Source organism: Penicillium psychrofluorescens (assembly GCF_964197705.1).
Source record: "Penicillium psychrofluorescens genome assembly, chromosome: 1".
Lineage (NCBI taxonomy): Eukaryota > Fungi > Ascomycota > Eurotiomycetes > Eurotiales > Aspergillaceae > Penicillium > Penicillium psychrofluorescens.
In genome coordinates this window covers 3,212,900-3,227,151 of record NC_133439.1, presented here as the reverse complement: position 1 = coordinate 3,227,151, position 14,252 = coordinate 3,212,900, and the positions used below count along the sequence as shown (strand labels likewise).

General features: G+C 52.4%; 4 protein-coding genes across 4 annotated transcripts; 2 read left to right on the top strand and 2 right to left on the bottom strand.

Annotated features, from left to right (window-relative positions):
• Window positions 1–79: 79 nt before the first annotated feature.
• PFLUO_LOCUS1196 (uncharacterized protein) lies at window positions 80–2,029 on the bottom strand (the record flags this gene model as incomplete). Its single annotated transcript, XM_073778212.1, has 5 exons — window positions 80–451; window positions 506–667; window positions 725–942; window positions 994–1,837; window positions 1,892–2,029. The coding sequence occupies 5 exons, from the start codon at window positions 2,027–2,029 to the stop codon at window positions 80–82; spliced, it is 1,734 nt and encodes a 577-aa protein (XP_073635289.1).
• Window positions 2,030–3,807: 1,778 nt separating this feature from the next.
• PFLUO_LOCUS1195 (putative NRPS-like protein biosynthetic cluster) lies at window positions 3,808–9,749 on the bottom strand (the record flags this gene model as incomplete). Its single annotated transcript, XM_073778210.1, has 4 exons — window positions 3,808–5,384; window positions 5,441–5,650; window positions 5,704–9,466; window positions 9,690–9,749. 4 exons carry the CDS (start codon window positions 9,747–9,749, stop codon window positions 3,808–3,810), a joined length of 5,610 nt encoding a protein of 1,869 aa, XP_073635288.1.
• Window positions 9,750–10,356: 607 nt separating this feature from the next.
• On the top strand, window positions 10,357–11,239 carry PFLUO_LOCUS1194 (ribosomal protein S5; the record flags this gene model as incomplete). Its single annotated transcript, XM_073778209.1, has 4 exons — window positions 10,357–10,490; window positions 10,622–10,724; window positions 10,784–10,864; window positions 10,922–11,239. 4 exons carry the CDS (start codon window positions 10,357–10,359, stop codon window positions 11,237–11,239), a joined length of 636 nt encoding a protein of 211 aa, XP_073635287.1.
• Window positions 11,240–11,665: 426 nt separating this feature from the next.
• PFLUO_LOCUS1193 (Severe Depolymerization of Actin) lies at window positions 11,666–14,094 on the top strand (the record flags this gene model as incomplete). Its single annotated transcript, XM_073778208.1, has 4 exons — window positions 11,666–11,712; window positions 11,797–11,832; window positions 11,888–12,175; window positions 12,231–14,094. 4 exons carry the CDS (start codon window positions 11,666–11,668, stop codon window positions 14,092–14,094), a joined length of 2,235 nt encoding a protein of 744 aa, XP_073635286.1.
• Window positions 14,095–14,252: the final 158 nt, after the last annotated feature.

The following is a 14,252-nucleotide window of genomic DNA, read 5'->3' as shown; positions in this document are numbered from 1 at the left end:
TATTGCTATTACCGCATCGTAAATATTGTAGATATAGACATTATTAGGTTAGGTATATAGTCATGATCAGCATCAAATGCTACCACCCCCAGAATGCATCATCCCAAGCCCAAGCCCTCTTTCCACTCCCCGTGTGCCCATATACATCAAACCGCTGGGCTCCCTCCTCCTTAACAATATACCCAATCTCACATTTGGAGAACGTGACCTTGGGCTGCTTCTCATAGAAGCTGTCGTACGAAGAGCCCAGTGCTTTCGCAAGGGTGTCGACTTTCCCGTCAGGATGTAGCTGGTTCCATGGATACCGGCAGGCGTTTCCTTCGCACGACTTGAGCACCATCATGAGTGCATCAAGTCGATTCATGATCTGCGGCAGCTCGCGGCTGGCAATGCGGTACTTGTCGTGTTTGGCTGGGGAAGCGGCCAGGTTGACCGTTTGGGCTGGGTCGTCCTTGTACAGTTGTCAGATTTTATCCCTGTGTTTTAGGGCTGGGGTATTTCTTACCTTCAAGTTGTAGTACTCTTTCTCATTTGTACACCACACTGAATAGTAAAGACTGTAGTCGTCTGCGACCAGTCGGATACCCTTGTATGTGTTGTTCTTGTAGGAATTACCAACATCGCCGTCCTTGTCACTGGCATATCCGTAGACTCCTTCGGGCACAGCCTATATTTTCGTGATCAGTAATGCGATTCGAATATGAAAACGTATACCATCACTTACCAGACCCCAGTACTCAATAGCAACATGCTCCGTCTTGTTTTGCGCTTGGCTGCCCGCGACAGTCGTCGGAATCTTCTTGCCATCCAGACCAGGTTGGGTAGAATCAGCAATGGAGAGGAATGTCGGTGCCAGATCTGTGTGGCTGGAAACCACGTCAAGGGTCTCGTTTTCAGGGATGCCAGGTCCCCGGATGATCAAAGGGACGTTAATATCAGTATCTACTAAAGCGTAAGTACAACATAAACACCGAAGATCCTGAGTAAGCTCACCGTAACCACAGTTCTTCCCCGGCTGCATGCGATGCTGACCCAAATGATACCCATTGTCGGTCGAATAGAAGATATAAGTATTATCCAACTCGCCCGCCTTCTCGAGCTTGGTGACCAGTTTCTCAACCAAGTCGTCAACGGCCTGCAGTGCGCGGAGCCGGCAGCGCTGGAACTCATCGATGTAGTCAACGACAGTCTGGTTCAGTTCAGGAATATTGCCAACCCAGCTGACCGCGCCATCAATCAGCTTGTTGAAGCTTTCATCGCGCGGAATTTTGTAATCCTTGAACAGATCCGCATGGCGCTGCGCATATTCAGGCTCGCCAAACCAGTTGACGCCATTTTCGCTTGACCCGTTAGCATGCGGCGCATTCGGGGCCACGGTCAACATCCACGGCTTGTCATCCTGCAGTGCGTCGTCCAGGAAGCCCTCAGCCTTACTAGCAATGACGTCGGTTGAGTACTGTCCGTCGTATTTCTCCGGGGGTGCGCCGTTGCGAGTCATCCGCGCAAGGAAATAGCGGTACGTCCATGGGTCCAGCAGGAATTCGGATCCATTGAACCCTTTGGCGTGAGGCTTGTCGTAGTTCTCTTCTGTCTGTGCGTTCCACAGCTTGCCCACGTAGTAGGTGTTGTACCCGGCGTCCTGCATCCATAGAGGCAGGTAGTTGTCGTTCCAGCCGGCCTCCACCACTTTTGGGTATCCCCCATATGGCGGATTGACGTCAGTCACGTTGGTGTTATGTGGCATGCGGCCAGTCCAGAGATTTGCGCGCGATGGGCAGCAGAGCGCGACGGAGCAGAAGTGCTTGGGATAGCTAGTTCCTTTTTGAACTAGGAGTTCCTGTTGTATATGTTAAGATATTGATGAGAATAGCTACACCTAACAAACACATACCTGAAGCTTGGGCATATGTTCCAGGCCTCCGACATACTTGCCTTGGTCGTCCGTCAGAATGAATAGGATATTGGGCTTCTTGGCGACGGCGACAGCTAGCCAGCATAGCAACAGCTGGACTGCTAGGAGAAGCTTCATTTTTCAGATTCTTCTTTGAGTTTGCTTTGAAAAAAAAAAAGGTCGACAGCTCTGTAGTTCCCATGGAGGCCAGAGTGCCCATCCTAAATACCCTCATCGGGTCCCCTATCTTCACGACCTCCCCCTCATCACGAAGAAAAAAGTCTTGTATCATTTCTCCACAACATTCGCACAGCGATCACCGGCAGCGATCACAGGGTATATTTCCGTAGAGAGCATAGCGAAGCCGAGTGATCGTCAACTATACTGAAGCTTGTAGAGCTCGGAGAAAACAGGAAGCTCGAAGATGGAGCAGCTGGCCGGAACGCGGTGGGCTCAACATCCTTTGTAGAGAGTTAGCATGGCTTCAAGTGAGGGATCGGCAAAGACGCAATACCAAGCAGCGTGATGTGGTTGGTTGGAATATGGCGGGATTTGCACAGCGATGATGCCAACCGGCCATACTCTGCAATGATATAAAAGTGGGTCTCCATGACGCCTTCGGCTGCCGTGGTGTGTACTTTAATATCACGACATCGTGTGAAAATATATGTAGTCCTGCATGTATGTAGGAAGGTCATTCCGAGAATCACGAGATATTATTTGTTAGCTTATCCCGAGAGGAGTGGAGATCAGAAGATATATGAGGTAGGTGTGCATACCGAGTATAGGACTAGGATCCTCACCCATGTCGTAGTTTAACTAGATCCAGATTGTTTGGCGCTATCTAGCGGTGACGATAATATTTTAGCTACAGAAATGAGCTCATAGATTCTTCTTGGGCTTGAAAATGGGTGGTGCGAGATGGCAATACCCGATCTAGCCGCTGCTCACAGACACAGACCTGGCCGACCGGTCACCGGATAGCCCTACCTCGACCCTTTAGCAACCAAGATGATTGCTGCAAATACAGAATTTTATTGGATCATCTCCCCTATATTTCCCGTCTCGCTTACCACTGCAGCTCAACTAGCCCACCCTTGCTCTACCCTGCATAGAAACACACCAGCAACGACTGCATGCAACACTGTAGTCTTTCTCGCAGTCAGACGTCATTTCAGAACCACACGGTCTGGCACCTCTAACCTCCTCAAAATACTCCTCTTTTGCAATCGTCATTGTTCGGGGTTTTGGCTAGTGCGTGGGCTGGTCCGTCCTGCCCTAAGGCCTGGTAACCAGCCGGAGCTCTCATTAAGGACCGTTTGAATGAGATCCTTGGCTAGTCACCAAAAGGACAAGTCCTATTGTTGCATAATTTATTTTCTTATTGGGGTTTCAACTTTTCATCAATCATATCCGATGAATATCTTCATCTGTATGGAACAGTTAGAAGGTTGGGTTTCGGACAAGACGCATATATATCCGAAGCTCGAGGGCAGAGAAATTCGAATTCTCATTCTTAATTCATGAAATTATTGTTCTAGCGGTTGAACTATTCAGCATTATGGCCTCGAGTGTCTAAAGTGCTAGTACTGATGCAGTTACAGTTCGCCTATTGGACGGTCCTACAGTAGATAGAAAAGGATACCAACCACAAGTTAACATTCCGGCAGGTATGTACAGACACAACAGAATATGCAGATTGTCCCACGTAAAGCGGGGAGGAAAGACACAGGCAAAAGACAAAGCTAAGGAGGTATTCGAGGGGAAATGCACAAGAAGACATCGTAGCGGAATTGGGGAAGTGGGGCGTAGTGTATAGGGAAAGAAGAGGGAAAACGCACAAGGGCCATGCTACAAACGAGACAAGCATCAAAAACACAAAAGGTTTGGAGGGGGGCATATACAGAGTGGTGATTTTAAGGACCATATTCACTTCCGTCGTAGCGCTTGCGCACTGCGGCACTCATGTTGCTTGGTGAGCGCTGGACAAAGTCTGATCCGTCGTCGACGCCCAGAGTGGACTCGTACATTAAGGCTTCTTGTGGCCAGTCGTCATTGATTCCGCTCTCCTGGGTGGTGGGACGAGCCCTTTCTTCCTGTACTGGCTCCGCGCCTGCCGGGATGGTACTGAATCGGTTTTGGCTGGGCAGGGCGTCTCGTCCTGGTGAGGCCGACTCGGCGGTAGGGACGGTTGATTTGTATTGCTGTGGGTCAATGGGCGTGTTGATCATGTCAAAACTGAATCGGAAATCACGGTTATGGGCAGTTTCGGTCCCAGAGACTGGATTTGTGTATCCCACGTTGTGGTCATCGCCGTCCTCAGTCATGAGCGTGGCGGACTGAGGCTCTTCAATGTGAGGGAGGCCGGGACTCGGTTCAGGGACAGGCGTGCCAGCAAAAGAGCTGTTCGCATCAAGCTCCTGTGGCAGACCAGGGGAAGGCATATCCTGGTAGAAGTTATTTTGATTTTGCTGCATTGAGTCTTCAAGCACCACTGGAGCCGGAGACCGCGGAACCTCACTCTCGGGGTTGACCAGCGTCGACTTGCGCAGACTGCTACCCATGGTACTCCCGGGTTTGGAGCTTCGACTAACGCGATGCTGGGGCAGGTCTGCAAATGGACCACCCGCACCGTCCGAATCACGGATACTGAATTGAGCGATTGTCCGCAGTTTGCGAGTTACCCATGATGCTAGAACCTTGCCACGCTGTTTCTCGCCAAGGCGTGAGCGGGGGAAGTCACCATGAGAGACAAAGTTGACAATGTCCACGACAACTTGGTGCTCATTGAGAATAGCATCGACAATGACCGGGACAAGAGATGCCAGATACGCTTTTCGGGTGACTTCGACCACTACCACGATCAGACCGCCTGCTTGGAAAATCGCACAACCACCAGCCACAATGTTGCGGTGACACCTTTCGATTGAGCTTTCAATATCCATCGGGAAATGGCTGAGCCCATTGACCTCGAAGGTCTCACCAATTCCTCCCAGGACAAAGAGAACTTGCATTTCGACAGGTTGCCCACCGGGGCCGATTGGCCGAGTGACAGTGTGAAGGAAGCCTAGATCACCGGTGCGAATATAGGGCACGTTCGGGTCACCATCAGCGACCCGACCATCCATGCGTTCATTGTCAAATTCCTGCTTGGATCTGTAGAAGCCCTTGGCACAAGCGTCGGATTGCACCCAAATCTCGCCGTATTCCCCTACATGGGCCAATGCGCAGGTTTCTGGGTTGACGATGGCAATCTGCGTGTTGACCGGTACCATTCCCGAGTCTTGGAGTAGTAAGGCGGTGGGATCTGCGTCTGGGTCCACAGGATAAATGAGACCTCGGCGAAGACTTCGGAGATCCAGCCACAGCTCAATCGGTTCGATGCACATGTATGACCTGGTGACGATCATTGGATTGAGGACGTGGGAGTACACGATGTTGATCGAGGTGCGGTCAAGGGCAGCGGAAGCAAAGTGCAGGCGCACTTTTTGGTCTGTGTGCGAAACGTTAGTACGTCCGTACGAGTTTTAGGGCAGAGAGAGTGCATACAAATATCGGCCCTCGGCCGTCCTTCCGCGGAGATCATCAGGTTCTTCAGCTCTTGGAGCTGGAAGCCCTTTGCACCCATGACGTTCATGGCATAATCCAACATCTGGCTAGTGGCGTAGGTGTCCTTGATTTTGTACCGTGAGAGAGTTACGAAGAGAGTCATTGGGTTCTGAGCAAAGTCGACAGGAGACACGAGGTAGGTAGGAGCGCCTAGAGTTCTCATTAACCAGAGCAAATGTTTGATAGTCAGATCAAAAACTTACCAACATAGATACCCATCAAACAGGTGTGCAGGAATCCGAGACCCAATGTACTACGCACACTACCGAGCACCGGCCTCGAGCTTGTCATCTGGCACGTTTCCTTCTGCACCTTGCACATGCCCATAATAGTATCATGGCCAATGGTCACAGAAATCCTGCGCTGATCGGGTGTCCAGTATGTCCAGACCAGGGCAGGCTGGCCACCTTGCAGCCACGCGTCTTTCATGGTATATCCGAGCTCACGGCATCCATGAGACTGCTTGGAGGGCTTGTTCGTATTGTATATAGCAGGCACACCGATGCGAAGAACCTGTGCGGACTGCTTGATATGCTGGGAGACGAGCTTCAGCCTCATGACATGATCGACCTCGGCGTTGACAATGATTGCTTTAACGTCGAAATCGCTGATGACGTGCAGGAACGCAGGCGCGTCTTCTGAGAGGCGGTTCTGGTCAATGGGAGCCAGTGGAATGGCAACAACACCCAAACAGAAACAAGCATGAATGGCATAGATATACTCCTCGGAATGGGTATACATCAACACCAGATGATCTCCGGGGCGGACCTTGACTTTGTTCTTCAGGTATGTTGCCACTGCAGAGACCTTCAAATCGAACTTCTTCCAGGTGAGGCCCTTGCCTTCCTTACCACGGCCGTCGATAGAGCAGTAAGCCAGCTCTTCGGCTTGGCGCGAGACTCGCCACTGGAGAAGGTCGACAATTGTCTTGAAATTGTTCAGAGGTGTGGAGGTACGGTCGTCCATGATAACATCACGATAGTCGACGCCCGAGTACTGTTTCTCTTGGTAGGCAAGCAACTCCTGCCTCGACTCGACAGCAAGGGGGGACCAAATTCCGCCGACCGGGTCGACACCAACGGGTAAGTTCAGCACTGCTCGCTCGACACCGAATTTGACATGCACAGCTTGCAGCGTACCAGCATCGAATTCCTTGCGACAGAGCATGTTGCCGATCTCCTGTCGGCCGTTCTTGGTGACGCGCGGAAGCGAGTTCGGGGCCGTGAGGAGCACGCAATAAACGCGAAGATGGTGTTCCTGATACAAAACCTCCATACACCTCTCTGCCAGAGACTCTAAGAGCACGGAGTCAAGCTGGCGGGGAGGTCCCCCAGAGGTTGTAGGTGCCGTTGAAGCAGCATAAGACTCCAACACGATGACTGGAAGATGCTCGTCATTCACAAACACGTCGAAAGCCGTACAGTCATGAATCTTTGGTATTTTCTTCAGCAGACTAACAACCAGATGCTGAACGAAGAAATAGCGGTGCTCCGCGATCTCCTGCCCATGTTCAACCCACTCAACCTTCTGACGAAGTCGGTCTTCGTAAAGACCTAGCACGAAGACTTTGCCCTCGATAACGCATCCCAGCAGACCGGTGCGTAGGAATTCTGGCTCCACAAGCACCGGAGTGGGATTGTTCTCCTCGAACTTGTAAGGGCGGGCGTGGAAAATGGCTTCAGTATGCTTTGGCAATGCCCAAAAGCCGCCAGACAGAGAAGGCGAATCGACCCAGATCTCTCCAATGACATTGGGCGTACACAGAAGATTGGTTTCAGGATCGACAATAGCGAGAGTAGCGTCAGGGATGGGATAACCGAAAGAACCGACGCGCACAGCATGAGGCATACTTGCAGCAAACTTGCGAGCATTTTCGCCCATAGCGAGGACGACGATCTCATTGCTTTTAAGAGCCTCTTTATCCAAGAGAACCTCTCCCAATTCGTTCTTCGAAGTCTCCTTGGGTTGTGAGATTCGGGACCCACGAGATCCACCGCCCAGAAGACTGCTACCAAAGCCGGTATTGGTCTCGGACTTCTCGAGTTTCGTGTCCTCTTTCTTGGAGTCTGAGTGAACCACCGGGTCCATTTCATGGGTCAAGAGGCATCCCATGCGCTCTGCGCCACCAAGCCAATCGCGCATGCTAATCACCATACCGCCATGCTCGGGCAAGCACAGCATTGGGGTCACAATGTCCCGAGCGCGCGGGTTCCGCATGGGCCGCAGCCATCGGTCTGCCAAGATCTCGTGGAATTCAGAGTCCAAAGTGAGGGTATCAATCATGCAAATTTTGACGGTACTGAAATTGGGATCGGTATTCTTCTTGTAATGTCGAGTGGCCATGGGGTCCTGCTGGTAGTTGTACGCCGCAATTTTCAAGCCAGAGTAGTCGGCAGCCATGATTGTTGCCTTGTACTTGGTGATAACGTGTGCATAGAGACCGGGCGTCTCCACTACTCGATCTTCAAGCCAAACGGTTGTGTGGCCACCATAGACGTTGAAAAGCACGGCCAGGATCATGCCAATACCCTGCCGCGGGTCCAGGTAAGTGACAATAGTCTCTCCTTTGGCGTATTGTCTAGCACTCGAATCGGTGGGTGCAGCGGTCACGATAGCACTCAGGCAGGACATCTGGTGCATGATGGTCCGATGGCTCATCACCACACCACGCGTATCCCCTGTCGGAGCTCGTGCAAACTCGATATACGCAAGGTCTGGAACAACTAATGGAGGCGTGTCATCCTTTTTCTTCGGGTGGAAACTACCGAATTCGTTCGTCTTCCACCATTCAACTCCGCGGGGCCAATTCAGTTTCTGTGCAGTGATGTCACGTTGGAAGTTTTTCAGATTGTTTTCGGTCGTCAGGGCCAAATGGGCTTGAGTGGATGTGAGCACCAGGTTCAAGCTCTGATAGTCATCCAACCTGTTGATCGGGACTGCTACAACACCAGCAATGAAACAGCCCAAAAGAGCGACTGCGAACTCGATAATCTCGGCATCGCGGTAGATCAGAGCCACGCGATCTCCGCGATACAGGTTGCTCTTATCGCGAATCACTTGAGCAACTTTCTCTGCACGACTTGCCAATTTTTCCCATGTAATGGACGCAATCTCTTTTCCTTTCTGATCCAACACCCAATATGCCGGCTGCTTCCCATGCGCTCGAGCGCGATGCCGCAGCACTGTCGGAAGATTATCAAACTTGGACATCGGAGTGCTCTTATCATGCGGGTCATTGACCGAAAATGGAATATCCCGAGGCTCCAGAGGATGCAGGTGTTGGAGGGTCGGCGCATATTGAAGGTCCGAGGCGGGTATCAAAGGCGGTGCCATATTCGCCGTGGGCGAAAAGGCTTCTCCCGACTGAGAATAGCGGTGAAATCCACCACCATAGCTCTCCCGATAGTCCTCACGCTGTTGGCCGGCAAAATCAGAGAAGAATCCCTGTTGTGAGTCTAGCATCGTTGACTGTCGCGTGGCTCCGCCCGACGCAGGATCGTACGCCATGGTATCGTCCACGTACTCGGGATGGACATTCGGGTTGAACGCATAGTTCTGGCTCAGCAATGTTGCCGTCCGCGAACCATCCTGGCCTTGTGATCCCGAAGGTGCTGGCTTGGGCAGGAAAAGTGAATCGTACGATGATGACGACGGCATCCGACCAACCCCGGTGCTAGTTCTATCATAGGGCACAGCCGGTGCCGGTGACGGGTTCTGCATGTCCATACTGCCGCGGTGGTCGTATCCGAGTCCTCCGCCGCTCTGCATGCCATCGAACCCGCCAGCATACGTCGGAGATGTGAGACTTGGCTGGCCAGACTGGCCCGTTGGCGGTCGAACACTCAGAATAGCAGGCGGAGCCATGTGCGAGGGAAGTGAGGTTGCTTCATTGTCAGAATTAGAGTGATTGACGATCTCGAGTGGTTTGTTGGGGCCGAGGAATTGCGCCAGAAGCCTCGAACGTCGCTTTTGGTATCTTGTTTTTGGTCAGTTCGGTTGAGTTCTTTGACGGAATGATGATCATAGCGATTTCTCCATCCACCCAGCTGTTGGATTACGCCGTGCGGTGGCCGAAGACGTCTGTCTGGTGGGAAACTGCTTACCCTTTCTCGGTGATATCGCCCTCCTGTCATGGAACCCAGCATGTCAGCGCGTCTTCACAGTGACCAGCAGTGAGTACAATGCCTACCTCCAAGTCCCGATCCAGGTCGCGCAGTGCGGCCTGAAGCTCGGGGCTCTCTTCCGCCATCAGGACGGTGGGCCTCGATTCGGGGAAGTAAACGGAGCGCGGTGGGGGGGAGGAATAGGGCGTAATCAAGGACGCCTCATTGCAGTCCGCGTCGTTTTAGTTGCCAGACGGGGAGGAATGGCTGGGGGATTGCGATTGTCTGGGGGAATAATAATCGGGAATCGCGGGAGGGTGTTCGATGGTCTTTGCTCGGTCCAGCCTCATTCGCGTTGAACGTCACCTGCCCAGGCGGTCAAGCCAGCCGAGGGCGCAGCTGAGACATGGACTCGGCAACTATCTATAGGAGAAGCGTTTCTTGACCCATCTACACGGACACGGACTAGGTACTGTGGACTGCGTTTCTAACAGTTTGGTGTTCAACAGAGGAATGGCAAATAATAATGCTGACTACCTTCTCCTATGTATTAGCCATACCAACTCGGTCCATCCATGGAAGAAATTGATTCCTCAGGCACCAATCTAGTCAGCAGCCACGTGACCCCACAAATCTTTAGCGAGTCTCTGCCGCACCGCTATTTTCGACCCGTCGAGAATCGAGCGTTCATCCCATCCAACAACACCCGGTCGACCACCTTTCCCACCAATCCCTCCCTCGACCACAGTCAACATGTCTGACAACGGGGATGTCGAGGTTGCGACCTACCCGGTCCTGCCCAAGGAGGTCCTGGCCGAGCAGGGTCAGGTCAAGCTGTTCAACAAGTGGAGCTACGAGGACGTTGAGGTCCGCGACATCTCGTTGACGTGAGTTCTTCTCTCGCTCTTCGTTCCCTGTGTGCGATGTTGCGTGTTGTTTCGCTTGATGCGAGACTGCGGATGGGAAAAGAAAGAAGAAGAAGAAAAAAATTCAAGACTTACTGACTCTCGTTCTTCAGTGACTACGTGAACATTCGCCAGCCCGTCTACCTCTCCCACTCCGCCGGTCGCTATGCCGCCAAGCGTTTCCGCAAGGGCAGCTGCCCCATCATCGAGCGCCTGGTCGGTTTCCCTCAATTTTCAGGTCTACAAAAGTGTTGCGACTAACTCGGTGATTGCAGACCAACTCGATGATGATGAACGGCCGCAACAACGGCAAGAAGCTCATGGCTACCCGCATTGTGGCGCACGCTTTCGAGATCGTATGTGCAAAAACACTTGTGTAGATGTGAAGGTGGTTGCTAATTGTGTGCCCTCAGATCCACATCATGACCGACCAGAACCCCCTCCAGGTCGCCGTTGACGCCATCGTCAACTGCGGTCCCCGTGAGGACAGCACCCGTATCGGTTCCGCCGGTACCGTCCGTCGCCAGGCCGTCGATGTGTCCCCCCTGCGCCGTGTTAACCAGTCCATCGCCCTCCTGACCATCGGTGCTCGCGAGGCCTCCTTCCGCAACATCAAGAGCATCGCTGAGTGCCTTGCTGAGGAGCTGATCAACGCCGCCAAGGGCAGCTCCAACTCGTACGCTATCAAGAAGAAGGATGAGCTGGAGCGTGTTGCCAAGAGCAACCGGTAAAGGGGTTGTGTTGGGTTTGTTCTCCGTTTGGTGCTCTGTTTATGTATCCGGAGTGGACGGGGGTTATACTAGGATTCAGTCGGTTGGCACGTTACTGCGCTGGAGAGAGCACGATCCCACAAAAGCATGAGGACGGCTTTCGTTCCAATGTCGTTGCGGGTGCCATCCTGAAGACCTAGGGCCATTAGGCCTCATTCCTAAAATGAAAATTTCTTTTCAATTAATCCTATCCACGGAGTAGTTACAGAGAAGGTAGTTCGTAAAGCAGTATCAAATGGAAAAAAAGCGAGTTGGGTGAAAGCGAAGAATGGGCCGCTTATCGATAGGCGAAGAAAAAAGTTTTGCCCGATCTCCCCCAACCTCCTCCACTCACCTCTTTCTCCCGCTGAATTCCTGCGTCGCACTCGGGCGCTGAACAGAAAAAGGATGGTGAAGAGAAAGATCGGGGCCTTGGAAAAGGTCGAAGCAGACCTGTAAGTGCGCTTTCTGTGGTGTGGTCGCAGCCGCCGCTCAGAAACTTCGGTTCACGACACTGACCTCAACCTCGCACTTCGCAGGCCCAATCTACAACACAAAATAAGGAGAGACCCAAAGTAAGTCAGATGACTCGATTTCCTAGAATTACAGCTGACAGATCTGTGCTTCTAGATCCTATATTGAAGATTTCCGCGCTCAGCACTACCAATATGAATCCCACCGAGAAATTTTCATGGCGGCGCCCTCTGCGGCCACTGATACTGGCGTGATTTCGCTTCGCGACCTCATTGACTTCATCTCTCACGTCGCCGACTGCTACCCGGAAATCTTGAAGGATTTTCCGCAGCAGTTGATTGACATGCTGATGCAACACCATCTAGTGTTGGAGCCGGAGTTGCGCGAGAAGATCGTGGGGAGTCTGATGCTTCTAAGGAAGAAAGAACTCATAGATTCGGCAAGGTATGGACCCATTGATCGAATTTTTGATTTACGACGCTAAGAAAAGCTTCTACAGACTACTTCACACCCTATTCCCGATTCTCATCTCGACACCGAGCAAGACTCTACGGGCACTGCTGTTCCAGAAAATCCTTTCCGAACTCCGCTCCGCCAACTCGAAGACTATCAACCACAAGCTTAACCGGACTATGCAGACCGTGCTGTTCAATCTGGTCACATCGGACCGTACATCCTCCAAGGGTGTTTGGGCAATCAAGTTGACTCGCGAGTTGTGGAAGCGTCAAATCTGGACAGACGCCAAAGCCGTCGAAATCATGAAGGAGGCGAGCTTGTCCGAGCACGAGAAGGTCATTGTGGGTGGCGTCCGCTTCTTCCTCGGCGGCGACAAGGAGCGAGAAGAAATGGAAGACGAGAGCAGCGATGATGATGCCGTCGACGTTGGCCGTGTCAGGCACCAACTTGGAATTAACAAGAAGACAAAGAAGAAGGCTCGCGTTGCGCAGAAGGCGATTGCGACGGTCAAGAAGAAGGAGCGCAAGAAGAACCAGCCGCACCCGCTCAATTTCTCCGCGCTTCATCTGCTTCATGATCCCCAGGGCTTCGCGGAATCTCTTTTCTCCAAGCACCTTCAAAACACCAAGGCCAAACTGAATCTGGAGCAGAAACTTTTCGTGCTGCAACTGGTCAGCCGTCTGGTTGGCCTTCATCAACTCCACATCATGCCCCTTTACTCCTACTTCCAAAAATACCTGACGCCCCGTCAACCTTCTGTCACTTCGTTTTTGGCGTCACTGGCACAGGCTTCGCATGAGCTTGTGCCCCCGGATGTCCTCGAACCTTTGATCCAAAAGATTGCGAACGAATTTGTCTCTGAAGCATCGGCCGCGGAGGTTGCTACCGCTGGTATGAATGCTATCCGAGAGGTATGTGCCCGCCAACCGCTGGCGATGAATGAGGCCTTGCTGCAAGATCTTGTCATGTACAAGAAGAGCAAGGACAAGGGCGTCATGATGGCTGCCAAGGGACTACTCAGCCTGTACCGAGATGTCGGAGCGCAGATGCTCAAGCGACGTGACCGTGGCAAGGACGCTTCCATGGGCCTTCGGTCCGGTGAGAAGGAAGAAAAACGCTTTGGTCAGCAGGAACTGGGAGGAATCGAGGGTCTTGAGCTCTTGGAGAAATGGAAAGAGGAGGAGCGGCGCAAGAAGAACCTGGAGAAGGGTCTCCCATCCGATGCCGAAGATGATGAAGAGGAAGACGAAGACAATTGGGCTGCTTGGAATGTCGAGGACGACGAGGACAGCGATGACTCGGGTGACTGGATCAACGTGCAGAGTGACGTTGAAATTGACCTGAGCGATTCTGACGATGACAACGACAAAGCTCGTCCCTCCAAAAAGGCCAAGCAAGATGGCGATGAGACTAAGAAAAAGGCAGATGCCGAGCAAGAGCAGCAGAAACTCAGCACTCTGGCAACAACCCGGATTCTCACCCCAGCGGATCTAGCCAAACTAGCCGAGCTCCGGGCCCAAGCATCCGTCGAGTCCCTCATGCCAGGCGCCAAGTCCCGCCGCCCAGGACAGACCACAACCCGGCATGCCGACGACCCACTGACAGCCGAAGAAATCGAGGGTCTGGCCGCTCTCTCTGCCGGCAAGGCCACTCGCGAGGAGCGCATCGCTCACGCCAGGGAAGGCAAGACGGAGCATAAGAGCAAGGAGGCTAGGCGCAAGGAGCGCAAGCAAGAGCAGGGCAAGAGTACGACCAACAGGGAGAAGGCACGGAAGAAGAACTTCCTTATGACGCTTGGCAAGGCGAAGAGTAAGAATAAGCGCAGTCTTATCGAGACGCGTGCGGTCTTGAAGGCGCATCATGATCGACAGAAGCGTGGAGGGAAGAGAGGTAACATGGGTATGTAATGGTTTTTTTTGTAGATAGTTTCAAAAGATACCTCGGCATATGATTTTTGAATGATATTATAGAGACTGAGTACTATACTATGTATGTCCTTTTTGTTCCTCCCCTCCGCGCCGCTCTTCGACATCACTGCCTACTGCGGCACATGGACCATTTGTGG